Below are 20782 nucleotides of genomic sequence, written 5' to 3'. Positions count from 1 at the left end.
TATTTAGGTCTCCCACCTAGCAGTCAGAGCTTGCTAGCTGTTAGAAAGGAAAAAAGCCCAGAACTGAGTAGATGTGATTCTACTGAGCTGGAGCTACAAAAAACCTTGGTTACGTAGGGAAAACCTGGCTAGGAGAAAAAAACACACATAAACCCTACGAAGAAGTAAAAAAAGTATATACATATATACATATACATATACATATATATATATATATAATTAATACATAAGTATAAGTACTGTATATGTGTATATATATATATATTATAATAATATATCAAGTGTATTAAGATTATACAGTAGATTCTGTAAATCTAGAAAAGTGCCTGAATCAATATGCAGGCAAAGTGCCTGCTTCTGAACACAGTCTCTATATGCCAATTTAAAAATATTAAGCAGAATTTAAATAAAAATGGGATACAAGCCATAACAGAGAGAAACCCTACACTTAGATGGTGTTCTGGTAAGCAAATTGCCAAGGACTTGACTGTTTGACATGGCGATTTATTTCTTAAAGTTTTATTTTTTAAAGTGCAGTTTCAGGTGACTTCCAGTCGTCTCCAAAATTACAGACACTCCAAATATTATTAGGTTAAGTTTAGAGTAAGTTTAAATCATCATAAGCTGATTTGAGTTCTTGCTCAAATTTAAACTTGGGTGATAAGATTCTTCAGACATGCAAGTAAACCTTGACTTATAACCGCTCATTTAGTGATGGTTTGACATTAAATGACCCTGAAAAAAGTGACTTGTGACCGTTTTTCTCACTTACAACTGTTGCAGCATCCCCGCCGTCACTTGATCAAAATTCATGCGCTTGGCCACTGACTCGTATTTATGACGGTTGCAGTGTCCCGGGGTCATGTTTGATCCTCTTTTGCGACCTTCTGACAAGCAAAGTCAATGGGGCAGCCAGATTTGCTTAACAACTGTGTGACTCACTTAGCAACTGCAGTGGTTCACTTAATAACTGTGCGAAGAAAGGTCGTAAAATGAGCCAAAGCTTACTTGACAACTGTCTTGCTTCACAACTGAAACTTTGGACTTAATTGTGGTCGTAAGTCAAGGACTGGAAAAAGTGCAAAGAAGAGCAACTCAGATGATTAATGGCCTGGAGACTAAAACATGTGAAGAACGGTTGCAGGATTTGGGTTTAGCTAGTCTAAAGAAAAGAAGGACTAGGAGGACATGATCAGTCACATTCACCAACGGAGCAATTTCACGGGTTGTAGAGATCACTCCCCTCCGGCCGCTGTGGGTAACCCTGGGAAACAGCCTTGAGAAAGATATGTCTGGAATGTGCTCCTGTCTTTGGCTGCCATTCTACTTCGCCATTTTCTCATTCCCCCTTGTCTATGGCAACTTGAGAGCAGGTCAGGGACGCTTTGCGAGTTGACATAATAAGCACTAACAAAATGTAAACAATAGAAAATCAAGAAAACTTTTTAAAAAGAAAAAGAAAAGTCCTCTTAGTTTTGGAGAAATTTCTCATCGGCATTTCCAGTGTGGCTCAGTTCCATCGTTTCATATCTATTTTGGTGGCTTCTAAGAAACGACACTTGAAAGTTTCCCAAACATGACAGTTGGCACTCCAAATACCGTCTTATGCAATAGTGTTGGAAAAGGCCACAAAATATTTTTAGCTGCGGAACAACTGGTCTGCTTTAGAAAAGAAAAGAACAACACGATCCCAGGCCCCTTGACTAGTAGGAATTGTTTAGCTAGCTTAACCCCGCTGCCAGCTGTCTAAACGGGGGTGACATTTGGGGAAAGGGGTGAGGGTGAAATAAGACCCAGCCAATACAATCTGACCTTAATAACTGATGGAGACAGAAGTCCAGAAAAGGTCAGCCAGATGGACTGAGTTGCAGCCACTAAGGAGGCTTGAAGTAGATAGATGGGAGTCTTTAAATACGTGTGTTTGGAAACTTTAGACTTTTTTCATGCAAGAAGTCTTGAATAAGATTCCTTTTTTTTTTGTGGGGTCCTTCGTGCTCCCTGAGTTTGGTTGTTTGCTCGCCGACGTTTCATGGCCCAACTAGGTAACATCATCAGTGCTAGGTCTTCTGGTCTAACCCCCTGCTTTATACCATTTCAGATCAATGTGTTGTGACCAGTTATTTCCAGACACAATCAGTCCTACACAAACATATTTCATTAGAACAGCTGAGAATTACTTCATTCTCAGCTCAGTCCACATTAATTCCAAAACAAATTCTTCATAAACAGTCCTTCAGCTTTATCACCAACCTTTGTCTTCTTTGGCACCCTGCCAAAGGCTTTTCTTGGCAAAACCCCACAAAGTTCAGAAACAAGAGATACCGACTGGAAACAGATGTAGCAACGTTGCTTTCTTACGAAGAGCCCAAGAGCCTTTGCTGCTCTTTTAAGCCTTATGGGAGGGGCCAATCATCTCCTGGCCTTACTCCCGAGTTGTCCCTTTTGCTTTAGCTGCTCTTGCCTTCTGGTAGCTCTGCGCATGCATGTACTAGGAACAGGCTCCTCCTGTTCCTCTGCCTCTCTGCTATCCGCCTCTGGAGGCTCCGGAGTCCGCCCATCGTTCCCAGATGGCCCTGGCCCCATCTCTGCCTCCGACGCAGAGCCCTCATCCGGGCCTTCCCCAGCCTCCAGGACTGGCCCCTGTTCTTCCTCCCCAGCCTCCTCACTCTCCGTCTCCGCTGCCACCTCCGCAGGCTGCTGGAGGACCACAACAAAATGGTTGTCCATTTTGTTCTTAAAAACCTCCAGGGATGGAGCACCCACCAGTTCTGAAGGCAATGATTAATTGTTTTCAATGTCAGGAAATTTCTCTTTAGTTGTAGGTTGGTTCTCTCCTTGATTCATTTCCATCCGTTGCTTCTTATCCTGCCTTCAGGGGCTTTGGAGAATAGCTTGACCCCCTCTTCTTTGTGGCAGCCCCTCATATATTGGAAGACTGCTATCATGTCTCCCCTAGTCCTTCTTTTCATTAAATTAGACATACCCAATTCCTGCAACCCTTCTTCATACGTTTGAGTACTGCTTTATAAAGCATTAGTATGGCTACAACTGGAATTCTGCATCCAGTTTTGGTCACCACATTACAAAAAAGATGTTGAGACTTTGGGAAAAAAAGTGCAAAGAAGAACAACGAAGAGGATGAAAGGCCTGGAGACTAAAACATATGAAGAACGGTTGTAGGAATTGGATATGGCTAATCTAATGAAGAGAAGGACTAGGGGTAACATGATAGCAGTCTTCCAGTATTTGAGGGGCTGCTACGAAGAAGAGAAGGTCAACTTATTCCCCAAAGCACCAGAAGGAAGGACAAGAAACTATTGATGGAAACTAGACAAGGAGAGAAGCAACCTGGAATTAAGGAGAAATTTCCTAACAGTGCAACAATTCGTCAGGGGGAACAGCTTGCCTTCAGGTTAGGTTGCGGGTTGAGGTTACTCCATCACTGGAGGTTTTTCAGAAAAGACTGGACAGCCAACTGTCTGAAATGGAAGAGGGTCTCCTGGTTGAGCAGGAGGCTGGACTAGACGACCTCCAAGTTCCCTTGCAGCTCTATTCTGATGGGTTGAATCAGGGGTGGGTTCTAATTTTTTTTACTACCGGTTCTGTAGGCGTGACTTATTTTGTGGGTGTGGCTTGGAGGTCGTGTGACTAGGTGGGCGTGGCTAGCTGGTCAGAGTCATTTCTGGAAGGTCCTCACACTTGCGACCAGTCCTCGCACTTACGACCCGACTTGTTTGCTTTTAACACTGATCAGCTGTAGGGCGGCCCTTTGAAGCCCCACGGCAAGAGTTTAAACAGTTTTTTTCCCTCTAGTCATCAGCTGGGACTCAGGAGGCAGCAATAGATCGGGGGTGGGGCCAAATAAAAGGAAAGAATAACATGGGTGGGTGGGGGAGTGGGAGGGCGTGGGGGGAGAACCGGTTCAGTGACGTCATATCGTCACCACTACCGACTCGGCCGAACCGGGAGGAACCCACCACTGGGTTGAATGCATTACAAGCTGAGCGTGGAAGAAATGAAGGCCACCGATTCTGATCGCCATCCAACTTCTCCATCGTGTCCTCTTTAATGAGGCTCGGTCGTTCCCCCTTTTATTGCCAAGAAGCTCTTCCCAAACCACAGAGCCGCGTCCGAAGATGCATTACCGAGTTAATTTCTCTTCCCCAGTTGGATCCCATTCGAACCCCGCTGGGCCTGGAAACGCTGCCCGACGGGGGTAACGGATGAGTGATTTGTCGATGGCGGTGCCCGCCTTCCTCCGGGTGCCAGGCTAGGCTTTTCCCCTTTGGTGACTTCCATTTCCCTGCCTTTGCAGCCTGCGTTTGCGAAAGCTAAATGGGTTGTTGTTTTTTTTTCACAAAACAGTGACTTGGCTGTCATTAGCAGCGAGGAAAAACGATGAACAAAAGCAAGGCGGAATTTTAAATGCTTACTCGGAGAGATCCAGTTTCTGCCTGGAAGTGATGTAGGAGAAGATCAGCCATCTGCTCCGGTGGCAGGCAGGAACGAGGGAGGGCAGGGAGCCGGCTGTCTGGGGCCTATGGGAGGATGCCAGCGTTGTTCCGTGTAGACCTGTGGTCCTCTCCATGACACAACCAGAAAGCTGCAGTTGCATCCGGACTTCTGTTTCCAAAAGGGATTTTGGCTTTAGAGTCTGATTTGATTTTTTTTTTTTCCAAGCAGGGATAGAATGCAGAATACAAGAGTCAGAAGGGACCTTGGAGGTCTTCTAGTCCAACCTCCTGGAGTTCTTACACCAGTGTTTCTCAACCTTGGTAGCTTGAAGATGGGTGGACGTCAACTCTCAGAATCCCCCAGCCAGCAGCGCTGGCTGGGGGATTCTGGGAGTTGATGTCCACCCATCTTCAAGCTTCCAAGGTTGAGAAACACTGTCTTACACCATTCCGGACCAATGGCTCTCCTATCTTTTCTTGAAAACCTCCAGTGATGGTGCATCCACAACTTCTGAAGGCAACCCACCCTATCAATGAGATAGGAAGTTTCTCCTTAATTCCAGGTTGCTTCTCTCCTTGCTTAGTTTCCATCCGTTGCTTCTTGTCCTGCCTTCAGGGGCTTTGGAGAATAGCTTGACCCCCTCTTCTTTGTGGCAGCCCCTCAAATATTGGAAAACTGCTATCATGTCACCCCAGGTCTTCTTTTCATTAGATATATCGTGTATATAGGTAGTCGTGAAATCCTGGGGCTGGAAGGGATCTTGGAGGTCTTCTAGTCCAACCCCTATCCAAAACTGGAGACCCTATGCCAGAACGAATGACTGTCCAGTTGTTGTGGCTCCATTACCTGAGCCTGTGTCATCGGCAGGAGAGGACTCCGAGAGTGAAGGAGAGGAGTTGGCAAGGCCTCCCTCTCCAGGACCCTCCTCTCTGGCAATGCCTTCGGTGTCTGCCGAAGGGCAAGAGATAGGCCCGGGGCCAAGCACGTCCACGCAGCCACAGGTGGACAGTGATGAGGGAAATGAGTCTTGGCTGGATCCTCGGCAGCGTCGCAGAGATAAGCGCGCGCAACAGAAGAAGAGGCGTGCCAGAGATTAAGTTGAGTCACTGGACCACACCCTACAGGGTATAAAAGGGGGTGAGGTGGCCATTCAGACTCTGTGACGGACAAAACTAACTACTATCGAGTCACATTACATCTTTGGAAACAACATTATCAGCCTTGGATTTATTTTACGAACTGGACAATTCTTGAACTGTATGTATTTTGTTTATGAGTAAAGTTCTTGGCAAGCAGCTACTAGGTTGCTGCCAAGCTTCTTATCGGAAGAATTGGTTGTCTGCCAGTTTATTTAACCCCCGGCTGTCTGTTTGTGTGCGTGTGTGAGACGGGGACAGAACACCAGTCTTTTCTTGAAAACCTCCAGTGATGGAGGGCTCATAATTCTGGATGGCAAGCTATTCCGTTGGTTAACTGTTCTCGCTGTCAGGAAACCCCTCCTTAGTTCCAGGTTGCTTCTCTCCTTGATAAGTTTCCTTCTGTTACTTCTTCTCCTGCCTTCTGGTGCTTTGGAGAAAAATTGACCCCCTCTTCTTTGTGGAAGCCCCTCGGGTTTTGGAAGAGGGGGTCAACCTAGTCTCCAAAGTACGTGAGGGCAGGACAAGGAGCTGCCTGCAATTACTGCAGGTTCGAATCTTGCCAGGCTCAAGGTTGACTCAGCCTTCCATCCTTTCTAAGGTAGGTGAAATGAGGACCCAGTTTGTGGGGGCAATAAGCTGACTTTGTATAAATATACAAAAAGTATGAAGGCTATTGCTGAGCACATTGTAAGCCGCCCTGAGTCTTCGGAGAAGGGCGGCATATAAATTTAAAAAAGAAAAAAGAAAAAGAAGGAGCAACAGATGGAAACCTATCAAAGAGAGATCCAACCTAGAAATAAGGGGAAATTTCCTGACGGTGAGAATAATTAATCAGTGGAACAACTTGCCTCCAGAAACTGTGGGTGCTCCATCACTGGAGGTTTTCAAGAAGAGATTGGAGAACCATATTTCTGAAATGGTATATTGTCTTCTGCTGGAGCAGGGAATTGAAGACTTCCAAAGTCCCTTCCAACTCTTGTTATTTAGTCCCAACGTTTCTGGGTAGGGGTCTTGCCCGATGCTTGCCCTTCCCCACACCTCTGTCCCTCAAAGATATCTTCTTTCTAAACGTCAAAACTATATTGAGCCATGGTGGGGCAGTAGTTAGAATGCAGTATTGCAGACTAACTCACTGCCCGCTTCCAGCAGTTCGATCCTGACCAGCTCAAGGTTGACTCAGCCTTCCATCCTTCCGAGGTTGATAAAATGAGGATCCAGACTATTAGGGGCAAGAGGCTGACTTTGTAAACCACTTAGAGAGGGCTGTAAAAGCACTGTGAAGCAGTATATAAGTCTAAGTGCTATGGCTACCTATCATCTATCTGGTGGCACAGTGGTTAGAATGCAGTATTGCAGGCAAACTCTGCCGACTGCCAGCAGTTCGATCCTGACTGGCTCAAGGTTGACTCAGCCTTCCATCCTTCCGAGGTGGGTAAAATGAGGACCCAGATGGTTGGGGACAAACAGGCTGACTCTGTAAACCACTTAGAGAGGGCTGTAAAAGCACTGTGAAGCAGTATATAAGTCTAAGGGCTATTGCTGTTTAGCTATTCGGACTAAAAAAGGCAGGTCAAGTTCGCTTCCTCATCGGAACGGGGGCCGATTTCCCATCATGACAGCTTTTTGTGCTTGTGGCCCCTTTCCTCTCTTCACCCCCCACCCCCCTGATGTCTCCATCGTAGGTGGCAGGGATCTGCAGAGGATCTTGTCAACCTAATTGATTACTGCGCAGTTCACCCGCTGGTCGGCAAGTGACACGGTGCGGAATGGAACAAATCTGAATGTATCACGCCTTCCTGCTGGGTCAAACTGGGGTGCCCTCCTCTGACAGTGATTTATATATTTGCTGCACCCCCTCCTCTAGGAAATCATTTCCATCAGCGGGTCATGGGAGACCCCTGCCGGGAGGGCCCCCACTCTGCACCACCGCAAGGGAGGGAGGGGAGCAAGCTTTCCACAAAACTATTGCACTCAACTTGAGAACAGAAGGGAAGGGAAGGGAGGAGAGGAGACGAGAGAAGAATGGAAGGGGAAGGGGAAGAGGAGAGGAGAGGAGGGGAGGGGAGGAGAGGAGAGGAGAGGAGAGGAGAGGAGAGGAGAGGAGAGGAGAGGAGAGGAGAGGAGAGGAGAGGAGAGGAGAGGAGAGGAGAGGAGAGAAGAATGGAAGGGGAAGGGGAGAGGAGAGGAGAGGAGAGGAGAGGAGAGGAGAGGAGAGAAGAGAAGAATGGAAGGGGAAGAGGAGAGAAGAGGAGAGGAGAGAAGAGAAGAGAAGAGAAGAGAAGAGAAGAGAAGAGGAATACAATATTCAATATTCAATAATTACAATACTATAAACATGTTCTGACCCAGCTCTGAAAACACAACAAAGCCTCTGAAGTTAACTCAAAGATTCCTTTAATTAGGAGCGCCAGGAGCCCCGGCAAAAAGTTTCTCTCTCACCGCAGGCTAACAAGTCTGTCCAGCCGGAAGATGAATAGTTGTCTGCCACATACTATTAAGTATGTGCTAGGGTGGGGCTTAGCAAGAGTGGTGACTCTTCCGTCCCAAGGACCTGCCCATAGATTCCCGCCGCTCTCCTCTCCTCTGCCTTCTATGCATCCGCGTGTCAGGCACTGGACTCAGCTGTTCCTCCTCTTCCGTATCAGCCGCCTCCCGACCTGGGGGTTGTTGACTCTCCATCTGAGGGCTGACGGAGAGCCCAGGCTCCGCCTCTCTCTCTCTCTCTCTCTCTCTCTCTCTCTCTCTCTCTCTCTCTCTCTCTCTCTCTCTCTCTCTCTCTCTCTCTCTCTCTCTCTCATAGCTCCGTTCCCTCTTCCCCCTTGTTGCTCTCAGGTTGCCTTGATGCCAGGGGTGGGTTCTAAATTTTTTTACTACCGGTTCTGTGGGCGTGGCTGATTTTGTGGGTGTGGCTTGGAGGTCATGTGACTAGGTGGGCATGGCTAGCTGGTCAGAGTCGTTTCTGGAAGGTCCTCGCACTTACGACCAGTCCTCGCACTTACGGCCCAACTCATTTGTTTGCTTTTAACTGATCAGCTGTAGGGCGGCCCTTTGAAGCCCCGCAGCAAGAGTTTAAACAGTTTTTTTCCCTCTAGTCATCAGCTGGGACTCAGGAGGCAGCAGTAGATTGGGGGTGGGACCAAATAAAAGGTAAGAATAACGTAGGGGGTGGGAGGGCGGGGGGGGAGAACCGGTTCGGTGACGTCATATCGTCACCGCTACCGGCTCTGCCGAACCGGAAGGAACCTACCACTGCTTGATGCTGATCCTGACTCCCACGCCGCCTCCTCCTCCTCCTCCTCTGATTCGGCTGTAGAGTCTTTGTGACTGAGAACGCAGGAGAATTTGAAGTAACACCTTTCCAATGCCAGTACAATACCTGAATGATTATATCGCTAGTCCTCGACTTAATGACCCAATAATTCAGCCCCAAAAGTTCTGTTGCTAAGTGAGAACCTCAGTGACTTTTGCCCGGTTTTACGGCCTTTCTCCCCCTCCGTCGGTAAGTGAATCACTGCAGTGGTGAACTTAGTTGCACTGTGTGTGACTACACGGTGAAGTAAATCCGGTTTCCCTCATTGACTGCTCGTCAGAAGGTCGCAAAAATGGATCACGTGACCCCAGGACACTGCAACCGTCATAAATACGAGTCAGAGGGCAATTTTGATCACATGACCACGGGGATTCTGCAATGGTTAGAAAACAGTCCTAAGTCACTTTTTTTCAGTGCCGTCGTAACTTCAAACGACCACTCAACGAACGTTCGTAAGTCAAGGACTTACTCTGCGTCTTCCCAACTCTCCCCAAAGTGCCTTTGACAACTGTCAAACCGCCCTCCGGGCGTCGTGATCCGCGTGCAGAACTCCTAGTAGTGACACCCGCACACACCACCTAGAGATACCTCCCCGATGCCTTTTAACAGGCGGGCGAGAAGAATCGATTCCTGTCACTCACCAGTCCATCTGCAGGAACAGGATTATGGATCCGGGGCTTTTTGCCAGCGCTTTAATCTTAAAATCAATGCGGAGACAGAAGCCGGTTTAGGGAAAGGTAACCGAGCGGGCGTCACTTTGATGAGGTTTTGAAACTTCAAATGCAGAGGGGGTCTGAGGTGATTGTCTCTGTCATTGGGGAGGGGCAGATGGGGAAGGACGACTCACCTGTCACACCTGAGAGAATTTCCACTCCGAGGACTTGGAATCAACATAGAAAGCCAGTTGCCAAAACTTACTTACTTACTTACTTACTCTCTTTCCTTTCTTCTTTCTTTCTCTCTCCTTCTCTTTCTTTCTATTTCCTTCCTTCTTTTTCTCTTTCTTTCTTTCTTTCCTTCTTTCTTTCTTTCTTTCTCTTTCTTTTTCTTTCCTTCCTTCTTTCCTTCTCTCTCTTTCTTTCTTTCCTTCCTTCTCTCTCTCTCTTTCTCTTTCCTTCTTTCTTTCTCTCTTTTTCTTTCTTTCCTTCTTTCTCTCTCTCTTTCTTTCCTTCCTTCTTTCTTTCTTTCTATTTCCTTCTTTCTTTTCTTTCTTTTTCCTTCCTTCCCCCCTCTCTCTCTTTCTTTCTTTCTCTTTCCTTCTTTCTTTCTCTCTCTCTCTTTCCTTCCTTCTTTCTCTCTCTCTTTCTTTCCTTCCTTCTCTCTCTCTCTTTCTCTTTCCTTCTTTCTTTCTCTCTTTCTTTATTTCCTTCTCTCTCTTTCTTTCCCTCCTTCCTTCCTTCCTTCCTTCTTTCTTTCTTTCTATTTCCTTCTTGCTTTTCTTTCTTTCTTTTTCCTTCCTTCCCCCTCTCTCTTACTCTCTTTCTTTCTCTTTCTTTCTCTTTCCTTCTTTCTTTCTCTCTCTCTCTTTCCTTCCTTCTTTCTCTCTCTCTTTCTTTCTTTCCTTCCTTCCCCCCACCTCTCTCTCACTCTCTTTCTTTTTGAAACTATTTTTTTTGGTTTAACCAAATATAAACTAGAAAGAGAAATTCAAAAAAGTCAGGGAAAACTAGGAACTTCTGTAGCCATTCATCCCTGGTGGGAATCAAAATATCCTTCCATTTTTGTGGGGTAATGTACCCTTGCTGCCATCAACATATATAGATATAAAAAAGATCAGAATTCCAGATTTTTTTCCCCAAGTCAAAACTGCTTTGTCCTTGAACAGGAAGTCCTCCACTGACAACCGTTTCTTGGGCAATCCTTCAAAGCGACCACGACACTGAAAAAAAGAGATTTTATGACCAGTCGTAACGACCATTGGAGCAACCTCACAGATCAGAAATCAGGGGGTGGATGAACGACCATTATGTCCCGTATTTTTCATAGTATGATGCACTTTTCCCTCCCCTAAAAGAGGGTGGAAATGTTGGTGCATCTTATACACCGAATACAGCCATTTTTGGCCTCCTGAAACCTCGGCCCCCCTCATCCATTTTTCACAAAAACAGGCTGCGCAGAAGGTTTGAGAGGCCGGCAGACTGCTCCTGGGCTGGGGAGAGCAAAACAGGATGTGTGGGGGGTTTGGGAGGCCAAAAACGGGCCCGTTTTTCACAAAAAAGGGCCTGTTTTTCGCAAAAATGGGATGCGCAGAGTGTTTGGGAGGCCTGCAGAGTGCTCCTGGGGGCCAATGAGGACCAAAAACTTTTTTTTCCCTTGTTTTCCTCTTCGAAATCCTGGTGTGTCTTATACTCTGGTGCGTCTTATAGTCTGAAAAATACGGTATTTACAATGGTTCATCTCGCTTCCAAAAAAACAAAGTCAATGGGAGAATCTGGATTCAGTTCATGACTTCATTTTTCATTTAACAACTGCAGTGACTCACTTAATAACAGGGGCAAGAAAGGTCGTAAAATGGAGCAAAGCTCGCTTCACAAGTGTCTCACTTAACGACAGAAATTGCAGGCTCAATTGTGGTCGTTAAGTCGAGGACTGCCTGCATTGGCTCGCTTTCACTTGTTTGCATGTTTCAACTCCTTGTGCACAGTCACTCATGCCTTGGTCACGTCACGCCTGGACTACTGCAACGCTCTCGACATGGGGCTCCCCCTGAGGAGCACCCGGAGGCTCCAGCTGGTGCAGAATGCGGCCGCGCGGGTGATTGTGGGAGCGACGTGGCGCTCCCACGTAACACCTCTCCTGCGCGAGCTGCATTGGCTCCCGGTGGTCTTCCGGGTGCGCTTTAAGGTGTTGGTTCTCATCTTTAAAGCGCTCCATGGCTTAGGGCCAGGGTATTTTCGAGACCGCCTGCTCCTACCGATAACCTCCCACCGTCTGATACGCTCTCACAGAGAGGGCCTCCTCAGGGTGCCGTCGGTCAGGCAATGTCGGCTGGCGGCCCCCAAGGGGAGAGCCTTCTCTGTGGGGGCACCCGCCCTGTGGAATGAACTGCCTCCTGGAATACGACTGATCCCGGACCTCCGGACCTTCCGTAAAGCCCTGAAGACGTTTTTATTCCATCAAGCCGGCCTAGCCTAAATGGTTTTTAAATTGGGATCTTAAATTTTATGGATTTGGGGGTTTTAAATTGGGAAGCTAGTGATTTAATTCTTTTTAATTATCTTAACTTTTGTATTTGTATGTTTTTTAATTTTGGCTGTTCACCGCCCTGAGTCCCTTCTGGGAGAAGGGTGGTATACAAATTAATTAATTAATTAATTAATTAATTAAACAAACAAACAAACAAACAAACAAACTCTGCTTGGATATGACTTGAAAACAGCTTTTCTTCACTCAAGGATTTTTCTTCTTATCCTCAGAGCACGGTCATTGTGGAAAAAACGGTCCAGGACCTCATGAATTTGATGCATGACTTAAGCGCCTACTCAGACCAGTTCCTGAACATGGTATGTGTCAAACTCCAGGAATACAAGGACACCTGCAGTGTGGCTTACAGGTACGACTATGGAGCTTCTCGGTTTGAAAAAAAAAGGCCATGGTGCTTTTTTTTTTCAAAAGGCCTGGAGTTTCTTTGTTTTTCCTTGGAAGTCCTTTTGCTCCACATCCAAGAAGCTTCTTCCGTTCTGACTGCGTGATGTCATTCCCTCACCGTTCAGTTAGAACCAATGAAGCTTCTTGGATGAGGAGCGAAAGGTCTTCAACGAACAACAAAGAAAGTCCAGGTGCCTTTTGGAAAAAAAAAAACACACACATTTGAGATTTAACAGGTATGACTTACTGGAATGTGGTGTGAATGGGGACCCTCTTCCAAATAAGAGAGCTTTAGCTTTAGAGAACAGTCCGATAAGAGAGGGCACAGCCCAGAGCTGTATAATGGATGGAGAAAAAGATTTAGAAGGGACCCTCCCTAGCTTCTCAGGTTATAAAGGAGGCAGAGGGGAGAATTGTACTTTCAGGCTTATAGGTTTTTGTTAATGTAGCTTTAGAGAACAGTCCGATAAGAGAGGGCACAGCCCAGAGCTGTATAATGGATGGAGAAAAAGATTCAGAAAGGACTCTCCCTAGCTTCTCAGGTTATAAAGGAGGCAGGGGGGAGATTTATATTTTCAGGCTTATAGGTTTTTGTTAATGTAGCTTTAGAGAACAGTCCGATAAGAGAGGGCACAGCCCAGAGCTGTATAATGGATGGAGAAAAAGATTCAGAAAGGACTCTCCCTAGCTTCTCAGGTTATAAAGGAGGCAGGGGGGAGATTTATATTTTCAGGCTTATAGGTTTTTGTTAATGTAGCTTTAGAGAACAGTCCGATAAGAGAGGGCACAGCCCAGAGCTGTATAATGGATGGAAAAAAAGATTCAGAAAGGACCCTCCCTAGCTTCTCAGGTTATAAAGGAGGCAGGGGGGAGAATTGTACTTTCAGGCTTATAGGTTTTTGTTAATGTAGCTTTAGAGAACAGTCCGATAAGAGAGGGCACAGCCCAGAGCTGTATAATGGATGGAAAAAAAGATTCAGAAAGGACCCTCCCTAGCTTCTCAGGTTATAAAGGAGGCAGGGGGGAGATTTATATTTTCAGGCTTATAAGTTTTTGTTAATGTAGCTTTAGAGAACAGTCCAATAGGAGAGGGCATAGCCCAGAGCTGCATAATGGATGGAGGAAAAGATTCAGAACGGAGCCTCCCTAGCTCCTTAGGTTATAAAGGAGGAGGAGAATTGTACTTTCAGACTTGCAAGATTTAGTTAATGCAGCCTTATAGTAAAGGTACAAATTAGCTCATCTCCTTATGTTCTCTCTGGTCTACCTGTGTGGGCCGACACAAAGGAACAGATTAAAAAACAACATTATATGAAAATACCAAGTTGGTTATCACCGGTAGAATCAATTAGACACCCAAATCTAACAGATAAGACAAAAATAATTAGATATAAAGATTTAATTGACTATCAAGGTAAATTGAAGACAAAACAACAATTGGAGACAGACTTAGATAGGGAAATAGATTGGTGGACTTATACCCAAATACAATCTAAATATAGAGAACACATAAAAATATATGAAATTCATAAACAAAAACAAGAAATAGATAAAATTATACTAGAAAACGAACTAATTAGCAGAATTTACAAATTTCTTTTATGCTATAAAATGGAGGAAGAGACAGTCAAGGAAACAATGATTAAATGGGCTCAAAACTTCAAACATACAATAAATTTGGAAAAATGGGGAAAGTTTTGGCAAGTAAATATAAAACTAACAAGAGCAGTGGCGTACAAGGAAAACAAACTGAAAATGTTTTATAGGTGGCACATGTCTCCAACCAGACTGGCAAAAATACAGCCCAAAAACAGTCCGATCTGCTGGAAGTGTAAGAAGACACAAGGAACTTTCTATCATTTATGGTGGACATGCCCGGCAGCAAAGAAATTTTGGTCTAACATCAAAAAATGGTTGGAACAAATAACAGAAACACAGATAGATAAAGAACCAGAAACGTTTTTACTAGGAATTTTTAATAAATCATACTCGAAAGATATTAAATATCTCACAATTCACATACTAACAGCTGCAAGAATAATATACGCAAAAAATTGGAAGCAAGAAAAAACGCCAAACGAAACAGATTTAATAGAAAAATTTTTAGAATGCGCTGAAATGGATAGGTCAACCAAAGAAATACAAGAAAGAGAAGAATCAGATTACTATAAAATATGGAATAAATGGTATAATTGGTTAAAAATTAGAAATAAACAAAAAACCTAGAGGGGAAATATTACCGGTATAGAAAATGTTATTACTAAGGAGAGGTGAAGAAATATATAACAAGCAGAATATCACTTTGAAACAATGCTTAAGAAGGAAACAAAATTTCTTTTGTTTATAGGTTGTATAAATGTTTGTAGTGTGTATGTTATGTTATGTTTTTTTAATATTTATACTCTAATAAAAATTTATTTAAAACAACAAAACATCAACAAAGGAACAGATTTATCTGTGTTTTGGAGTTTTCGCCCCTTGAGATAAAAGAAGCGGATGTAGCTTGATTTTTCATTCAAAAGAACACATAAATACTAGAAAGATTTCTAAGAATCAAGCACGGCCTCTTCACTTGCTTGTAAAATTATAGGAAGAATAGGAGTGAAATAGGAGTCACGGTTGCCATAATTTTGTTTTCTTTGGGCCAATAAAGAGCTCGGCACACACATTGAACGAAACCTCTAACATCACCGTGAACAGACATGCCTACGCTAACAAATTCCATTTAAGTGTAAAAGCCGACGGTAAATTAATACGCTAGTTCTCTGATCAACCTTTTTGGAGAAATAAATTGCTCTAGGCTTCATTTTTTATGCGTTTTAAAGTTTACACAATTTCCTAATTATCATCTGAATTTACAAGGGAAAACAATTGGACTTTCTCCCCCTACGATTCGTTGTTCAAGACAGCTTTTCCTTTCATATTCTTTTCAATTTGGCATTTGGCGCTCGGCGTATCTCAGGGGTTGATAGTTTAGGAAACGGGAAAACACATTGTGCTCAGAGGTGGTATTCAGCCGGCTTGGAACGGTTCGGGCAAACCGGTAGCAGAAATCACGCATGGGGCCGCCCATCCACGCCAGGTCTATGCTCTCCTATTTAGGCACATTTTTGAGGCCAGACTATGCGCGGAAGGCAGGCGAGCAAAGCACATGCGCGAAAGGCCGGGCACATACGCGGAAGGCAGGTAGTAGCACTTAACATCTGCAGCGATTCCCTTAACAGCTTTGTCCTAAAAAGGGGTGCAAGTCGCTGAATAGCTGTCTTGCTTAGCAACAATAAATCTGGGGCTTAATTGCGGTCGTAAGTCGAGGACTACCTGCAGTACTTGGCCAAACCATCTTTCTTCTTCTAAACTGTCCTCTGGTTCTTTTTATTTATTTATTTATTTTAGGAGCATTGTCCAGTCGGACGACAAGATGGTGATCAGCGCATCTTGGGCCAAAGACGACGACATTACCAGACTCTTGAAGTCCCTTCCCAACTGGAGCAACATGGCCCAGCCCAAGCAGTTGAGACCTAAAAGAGAGGAAGAAGAAGACTTCATCAGGTGGGTCCTTCCTTAGATCCATGGATGTAAATCACGGTTTAACCTGGACTCCGTCTTCTTAATGGTGGGCCACGAAACAAGGAACAAACAATGAGTCCACAAGGTCAGGAACAAAGTACTGGGTCCACGAAGTCAGGAAGAAGCAAGCAGTCCTGCAAACTCCAAATGTCTATACCGGCACACCAAACTCTACCAATTCAGTGTTTGTTCCGGACAAACGCCCCTCCCCTCAGCGTCTCCTTAAATCTCAGTCCCCAGGTATGCTTTGTGAAGAGGGGCGGGGCGCTCTCCTCCCAAGTTGTTGGGTTGGCCTGCGCTGTTCCCGCCTTCTCTCCACTCTCCATGCTCGAGGATCAAGAGGGGGCAATAGTTGCTCATCACCTGAGCTCTGTTGTTCCTCATGTCCGCTACTTGCTCTCTCTTGTCATCCTGCCCCCATTCCTCCCTGCTGACAAGCCATCCCAATCCTGAGGGGGCCTGGGCTGCCTCGGCCTGCTCCTCCTCACATTCCTCCAAAGCCAGCGAAGCCGCCCCCTTGATCTCCGTCGGCTCCAGCTCCGACTCGTCCTCCTCCACAGATTCAGATTCCCACGGGGGACATGACAGCCTTGCTGTTCTCAAAATGAAGATAAATGTAAGCACTTCCAGGTGGTACCCTTTTCATTGTTCTATCGTACTTTGTCGAGAAGTTAGGAGGCATTGTGAATCATTAGACACCTCTCTCCCTCGTAGGCAAATCTACTCGCCTGTGCATAAATCTTTATTGTGAAATAGCTTGAAATCTTTTAACACCTTTATCCCCTGCTTTCTAATCCATCTAATCAAAACATGTAAAATGAACACATTTTTATCTCGGAGGTCGATCACTTCCCAACATTTGTAGACCAGTGAAATTGGACTGAACCGCTAAACGCCCTCTTTGAGGGTTGCTTCCTAACGGGCCTGACTTTAGCGGACGACTCAATTGGGACTGTCTGACCGCTGGATCAATTTTCTTCGCTTTCGTGGTCCAGCTGCTGACCTCTTCCCCACCCACCCCCTCGGGATACCTGGGAAAGCTTCTTGGAAGCTACTAAGCTGTTTTAGAAGTCCCTGGTGATGGGCGAGAGGCTGGTTATTACTGCTTACCGGAGTCCATTAGGAAAATTACATTAAGGAATTCCTAGCTTTTCCATATCATCTGGAGCCAACCTGGTGTGAGGTTGAAATTGATCAGACTTCCCTTCCCCCTGTAGAAGAACATTGTCAGGATAATGATGATTTAAAGCTGACCAGCCAATGTAAGGCTAATGCAACTGGGCCACGTCACTAGGAGATGGTGAGTTCTAGTCCCGCCCTAGGAATGAAAGCCAACTGGATAAGTTTGGGCCACGTCACTAGGAGATGGTGAGTTCTAGTCCCGCCTTAGGAATGAAAGCCAACTGGATAAGTTTGGGCCACATCACTAGGAGATGGTGAGTTCTAGTCCCACCTTAGGCTTTAATGCCTGTTGGCTGACTTTGGGCCAGTCCTTCTCTCTCAGCCCATCCCACCTCCACAGGGTTGTTGTTGTTGCGAAGAAAATAGGAGGAGGAAAAAGCCACTTTGTGTTACTTATAAAAACTAACAAAGGTGGGATAAAAATAAATAAATAAATCATGCTGCTCTGCCTGATTGACACACGCCTTGCTCTCTTTTTTCTTCTAGGACTGCCTTCGGCAAAGAGTCTGAAGTCCTGATCGGGAACCTGGGGGATAAACTGATTCCCCAGCAAGAGATTCTCCGGGACGTCAGCGATCTGAAGGCCCTGGCCAACATGCACGAAAGCCTGGAATGGCTGTCGGGACGGGTGAAAAGCGCTTTCTCCAACCTTCCGTTGGCCCAGAGTAAGTGACCCCTGGAGACGCAGAAATACACCAGTGGGGATTTCAATTACTGGTCGCCCTCGAGTTATGACCACAATTGTGCCCAACATTTCCGTTGTTAAATGAGAGGGTTGTTAAGTGAGTTTGGCCTCCTTTTACAAACTTTCTGGCAGAGGTTGTTAAGTGAATCACCGGATGCATGGATGGATAGATGAATAGGATGAAGAGCCTCGGTGGTGCAGCGGACTAAGTGCTGTTATTGTAGCACTTAGCTGCCAGCTGCCTGCAATTAGTGCGAGTTCAAATCTCACCAGGCTGAAGGTTGACTCAGCCTTCCATCCTTCCGAGGTAGGTAAAATGAGGACCCGGATTGTGGGGGCAATAAGCTGACTTTGTAGAAACACCGCTTATGGGGGGCCAAAAGCCCTACTAAGCAGGTATATACAAAAGAATAAAGGCTATTGCTATAAGTGCATTGTAAACCACCCTGAGTCTTCGGAGAAGGGCGGCATATAAATTGAATGAATGAATGAATGAATGAATGAATAAATAAATGAATAAATAAATAAATAAATAAATAAATAAATAAATAAATAAATGAATGAATGACGGATGGATGGATGGATGGATGGATGGATGACTAGATAGATAGATAGATAGATAGATAGATAGATAGATAGATAGATAGATATAGATGAAGATGGATGGATGGATAAATGAATGGATGGATGGATGGATAGAGATAGATAGATGAAGATGGATGGATGGATGGATGGATGGATGGATGGATGGATGGATGGATGGATGGACGTAGGTACATAATGGATGGATGACTAGATAGATAGATAAATAGATAGGTAGGTAGGTAGATAGATAGATAGATAGATAGATAGATAGATAGATAGATAGATAGATAGATAGATAGATAGATATGGATGGATGGATGGATGGATTGATAGACATAGGTACATAATGGATGGATGACTAGATAGATAGATAGATAGATAGATAGATAGATAGATAGATAGATAGAAATAGATATGGATGGATGGATGGATGAATAGACGTAGATACATAACAGATGTGTGACTAGATAGACAGACAGACAGGGAGGGAGGGAGGGAGGGAGGGAGGTACATAGCAGATGAGTGACTGGATGGACGGATGGATGGAAAGGAAGGAAGGAAGGACAGATCACAAAAGCAATGCATCAAGAATTGGACTCCGCTTGGGAGAAGCCAAGAAAGATCTGACTGCTGAACTAGTTGAGACCTCGTAAGGACAGAGGCGAGAGGTTTGCAGAGCACAGGAAGCAGAAGTAGACGAAGTGGTGCAAGGATGATTGATAAAGAAAGCAGACGACCAAGAGGCCCATCCCGTGGATTGGTGTGCGCTAGACATAGCGTGATTTCTCTTCTCTCCTTTACATGCCCCTCACCCCCGAGGTTTAAAGCCTGCGTTTCCTTCTCCTCCCCTCCCTCTGGTTCCAGCTGGCCTTCAGCTATAAAACGTTCCCCCTGAGGTCCCAGGACTGCTAAACTCCAGCAGGTATCAGCCAAGGTGAAGCCAGGGGGCTTCCCGGGTGGAAGGTCACGGCAGAAGGTCGAGAAGGCAAGACGAAAAGGGGACGCCGAAAACTCCATGTAACACCTGCTCACAGCTTAATGACGGGCTCAAATCCCCGCGGAAGTCCAGGGCTTAAGTAAGGAACAGGTTTCTGGCTTTTTGCAAAATATGAGTTAGGCAATACTTTTATTCCTTTTTTTTTTTTTTAGCCTTTTACACAATTTGGATTTTTGGATCCGGCAGGCCTGCTGGTCTCAAATGACCAGGAGGAGGAAATAAAAAAAGCAGATTTTGCATACATAAAGGCAATCCTCGGTTAAAAAAACCCGCTCATTTAGTGACCGTTCGAAATTACGACACTGAACAAAGTGACATGACTTTTTCACACTCGCCACCGTTGTAGCATTCCCCAAAGTCATGTAATCAAAATTCAGATGCTTGGCACCTGACTCGTACTTATGACGGGTGCAGCGTCCCTGGGGTCACGCGATCCTCTACGGCAATCTTCTGATGAACAAATTCAAAGGGGGGAGAGCCAGATTCACTTAACAACCGTGTTACTAACTTAACGACTGCAGGGATTCACTTAACAAGAAAGGTCATGAAATGGGGGAAAACTCATTTAACAACTGTCCTGCTTCGCAGCACACATTTTGAGCCCAATTGTGATCGTAAGGCAAAGATTACCTGTAGTTAATAACAGAGCTGGAAGGGACCTTAGAGGACTTCTAGTCCAGGCCCCTGCTCAGGCAGGAGACCTTACACCATTTCAGACAAATGGTTGTCCAGTGTCTTCTTGAAAACTTCCAGTGTTGGAGCATTCACAACTTCTGGTGGCAAGTTGTTCCACTGGTTAATTGTTCTCACTGTCAGGAAATTTCTCCTTAGTTCTAAGTTGCTTCTCTCCTTGATTAGTTTCCATCCACTGCTTCTTGTCCTGCCTTCAGGTGCTCAGGAGAATTTGTTATCTGTCTGTCCATCCATCCATCCATCCATCCATCTCTGAGGATATTACCTACACTAGTTAGGTTAATGAAAAGTCTGCAAGAAAACAAGCACGCTCAGAGAGCACTAAGGACCCCTCATGTCAATCCTGAGCTACAAATATTCTCCTTTATTGGAACTAACTATCTATCTCTAACTAACCAGCTATCTTCATCCATATCAGGGGTGGGTTCTAAAAATTTTTACTACCGGTTCTGTGGGCGTGGCTTATTTTGTGGGCATGGTTTGATGGTCATGTGACAATTCTTCAGGATTTAGCAGAGGTACTGATCTACCAGGCTTTTAACTGCTTGCAGAGCTGTACCGGTCTACTCATTTGTTTTTGG

At 45.2% G+C, this 20782-nt stretch overlaps 1 protein-coding gene across 1 annotated transcript in view; it reads left to right on the top strand.

Annotated features, from left to right (window-relative positions):
• EXOC4 (exocyst complex component 4) overlaps positions 1–20782 on the top strand; it is a 358562-nt gene that overhangs the window by 290466 nt on the left and 47314 nt on the right. The window contains exons 12-14 of the mRNA XM_060687047.2: positions 12321–12457; positions 15886–16041; positions 17728–17906. Of these exons, the coding sequence (XP_060543030.1) occupies positions 12321–12457; positions 15886–16041; positions 17728–17906 (472 nt within the window). The remainder of the gene's footprint in view (positions 1–12320; positions 12458–15885; positions 16042–17727; positions 17907–20782) is intronic.

This window comes from Pantherophis guttatus, chromosome 7 (assembly GCF_059756535.1).
Source record: "Pantherophis guttatus breed Tessera chromosome 7, ASM5975653v1, whole genome shotgun sequence".
NCBI lineage: Eukaryota > Metazoa > Chordata > Lepidosauria > Squamata > Colubridae > Pantherophis > Pantherophis guttatus.
The sequence above is the reverse complement of the archived record's forward strand: the minus strand, read 5'-3'. Positions and strand labels throughout refer to the sequence as shown.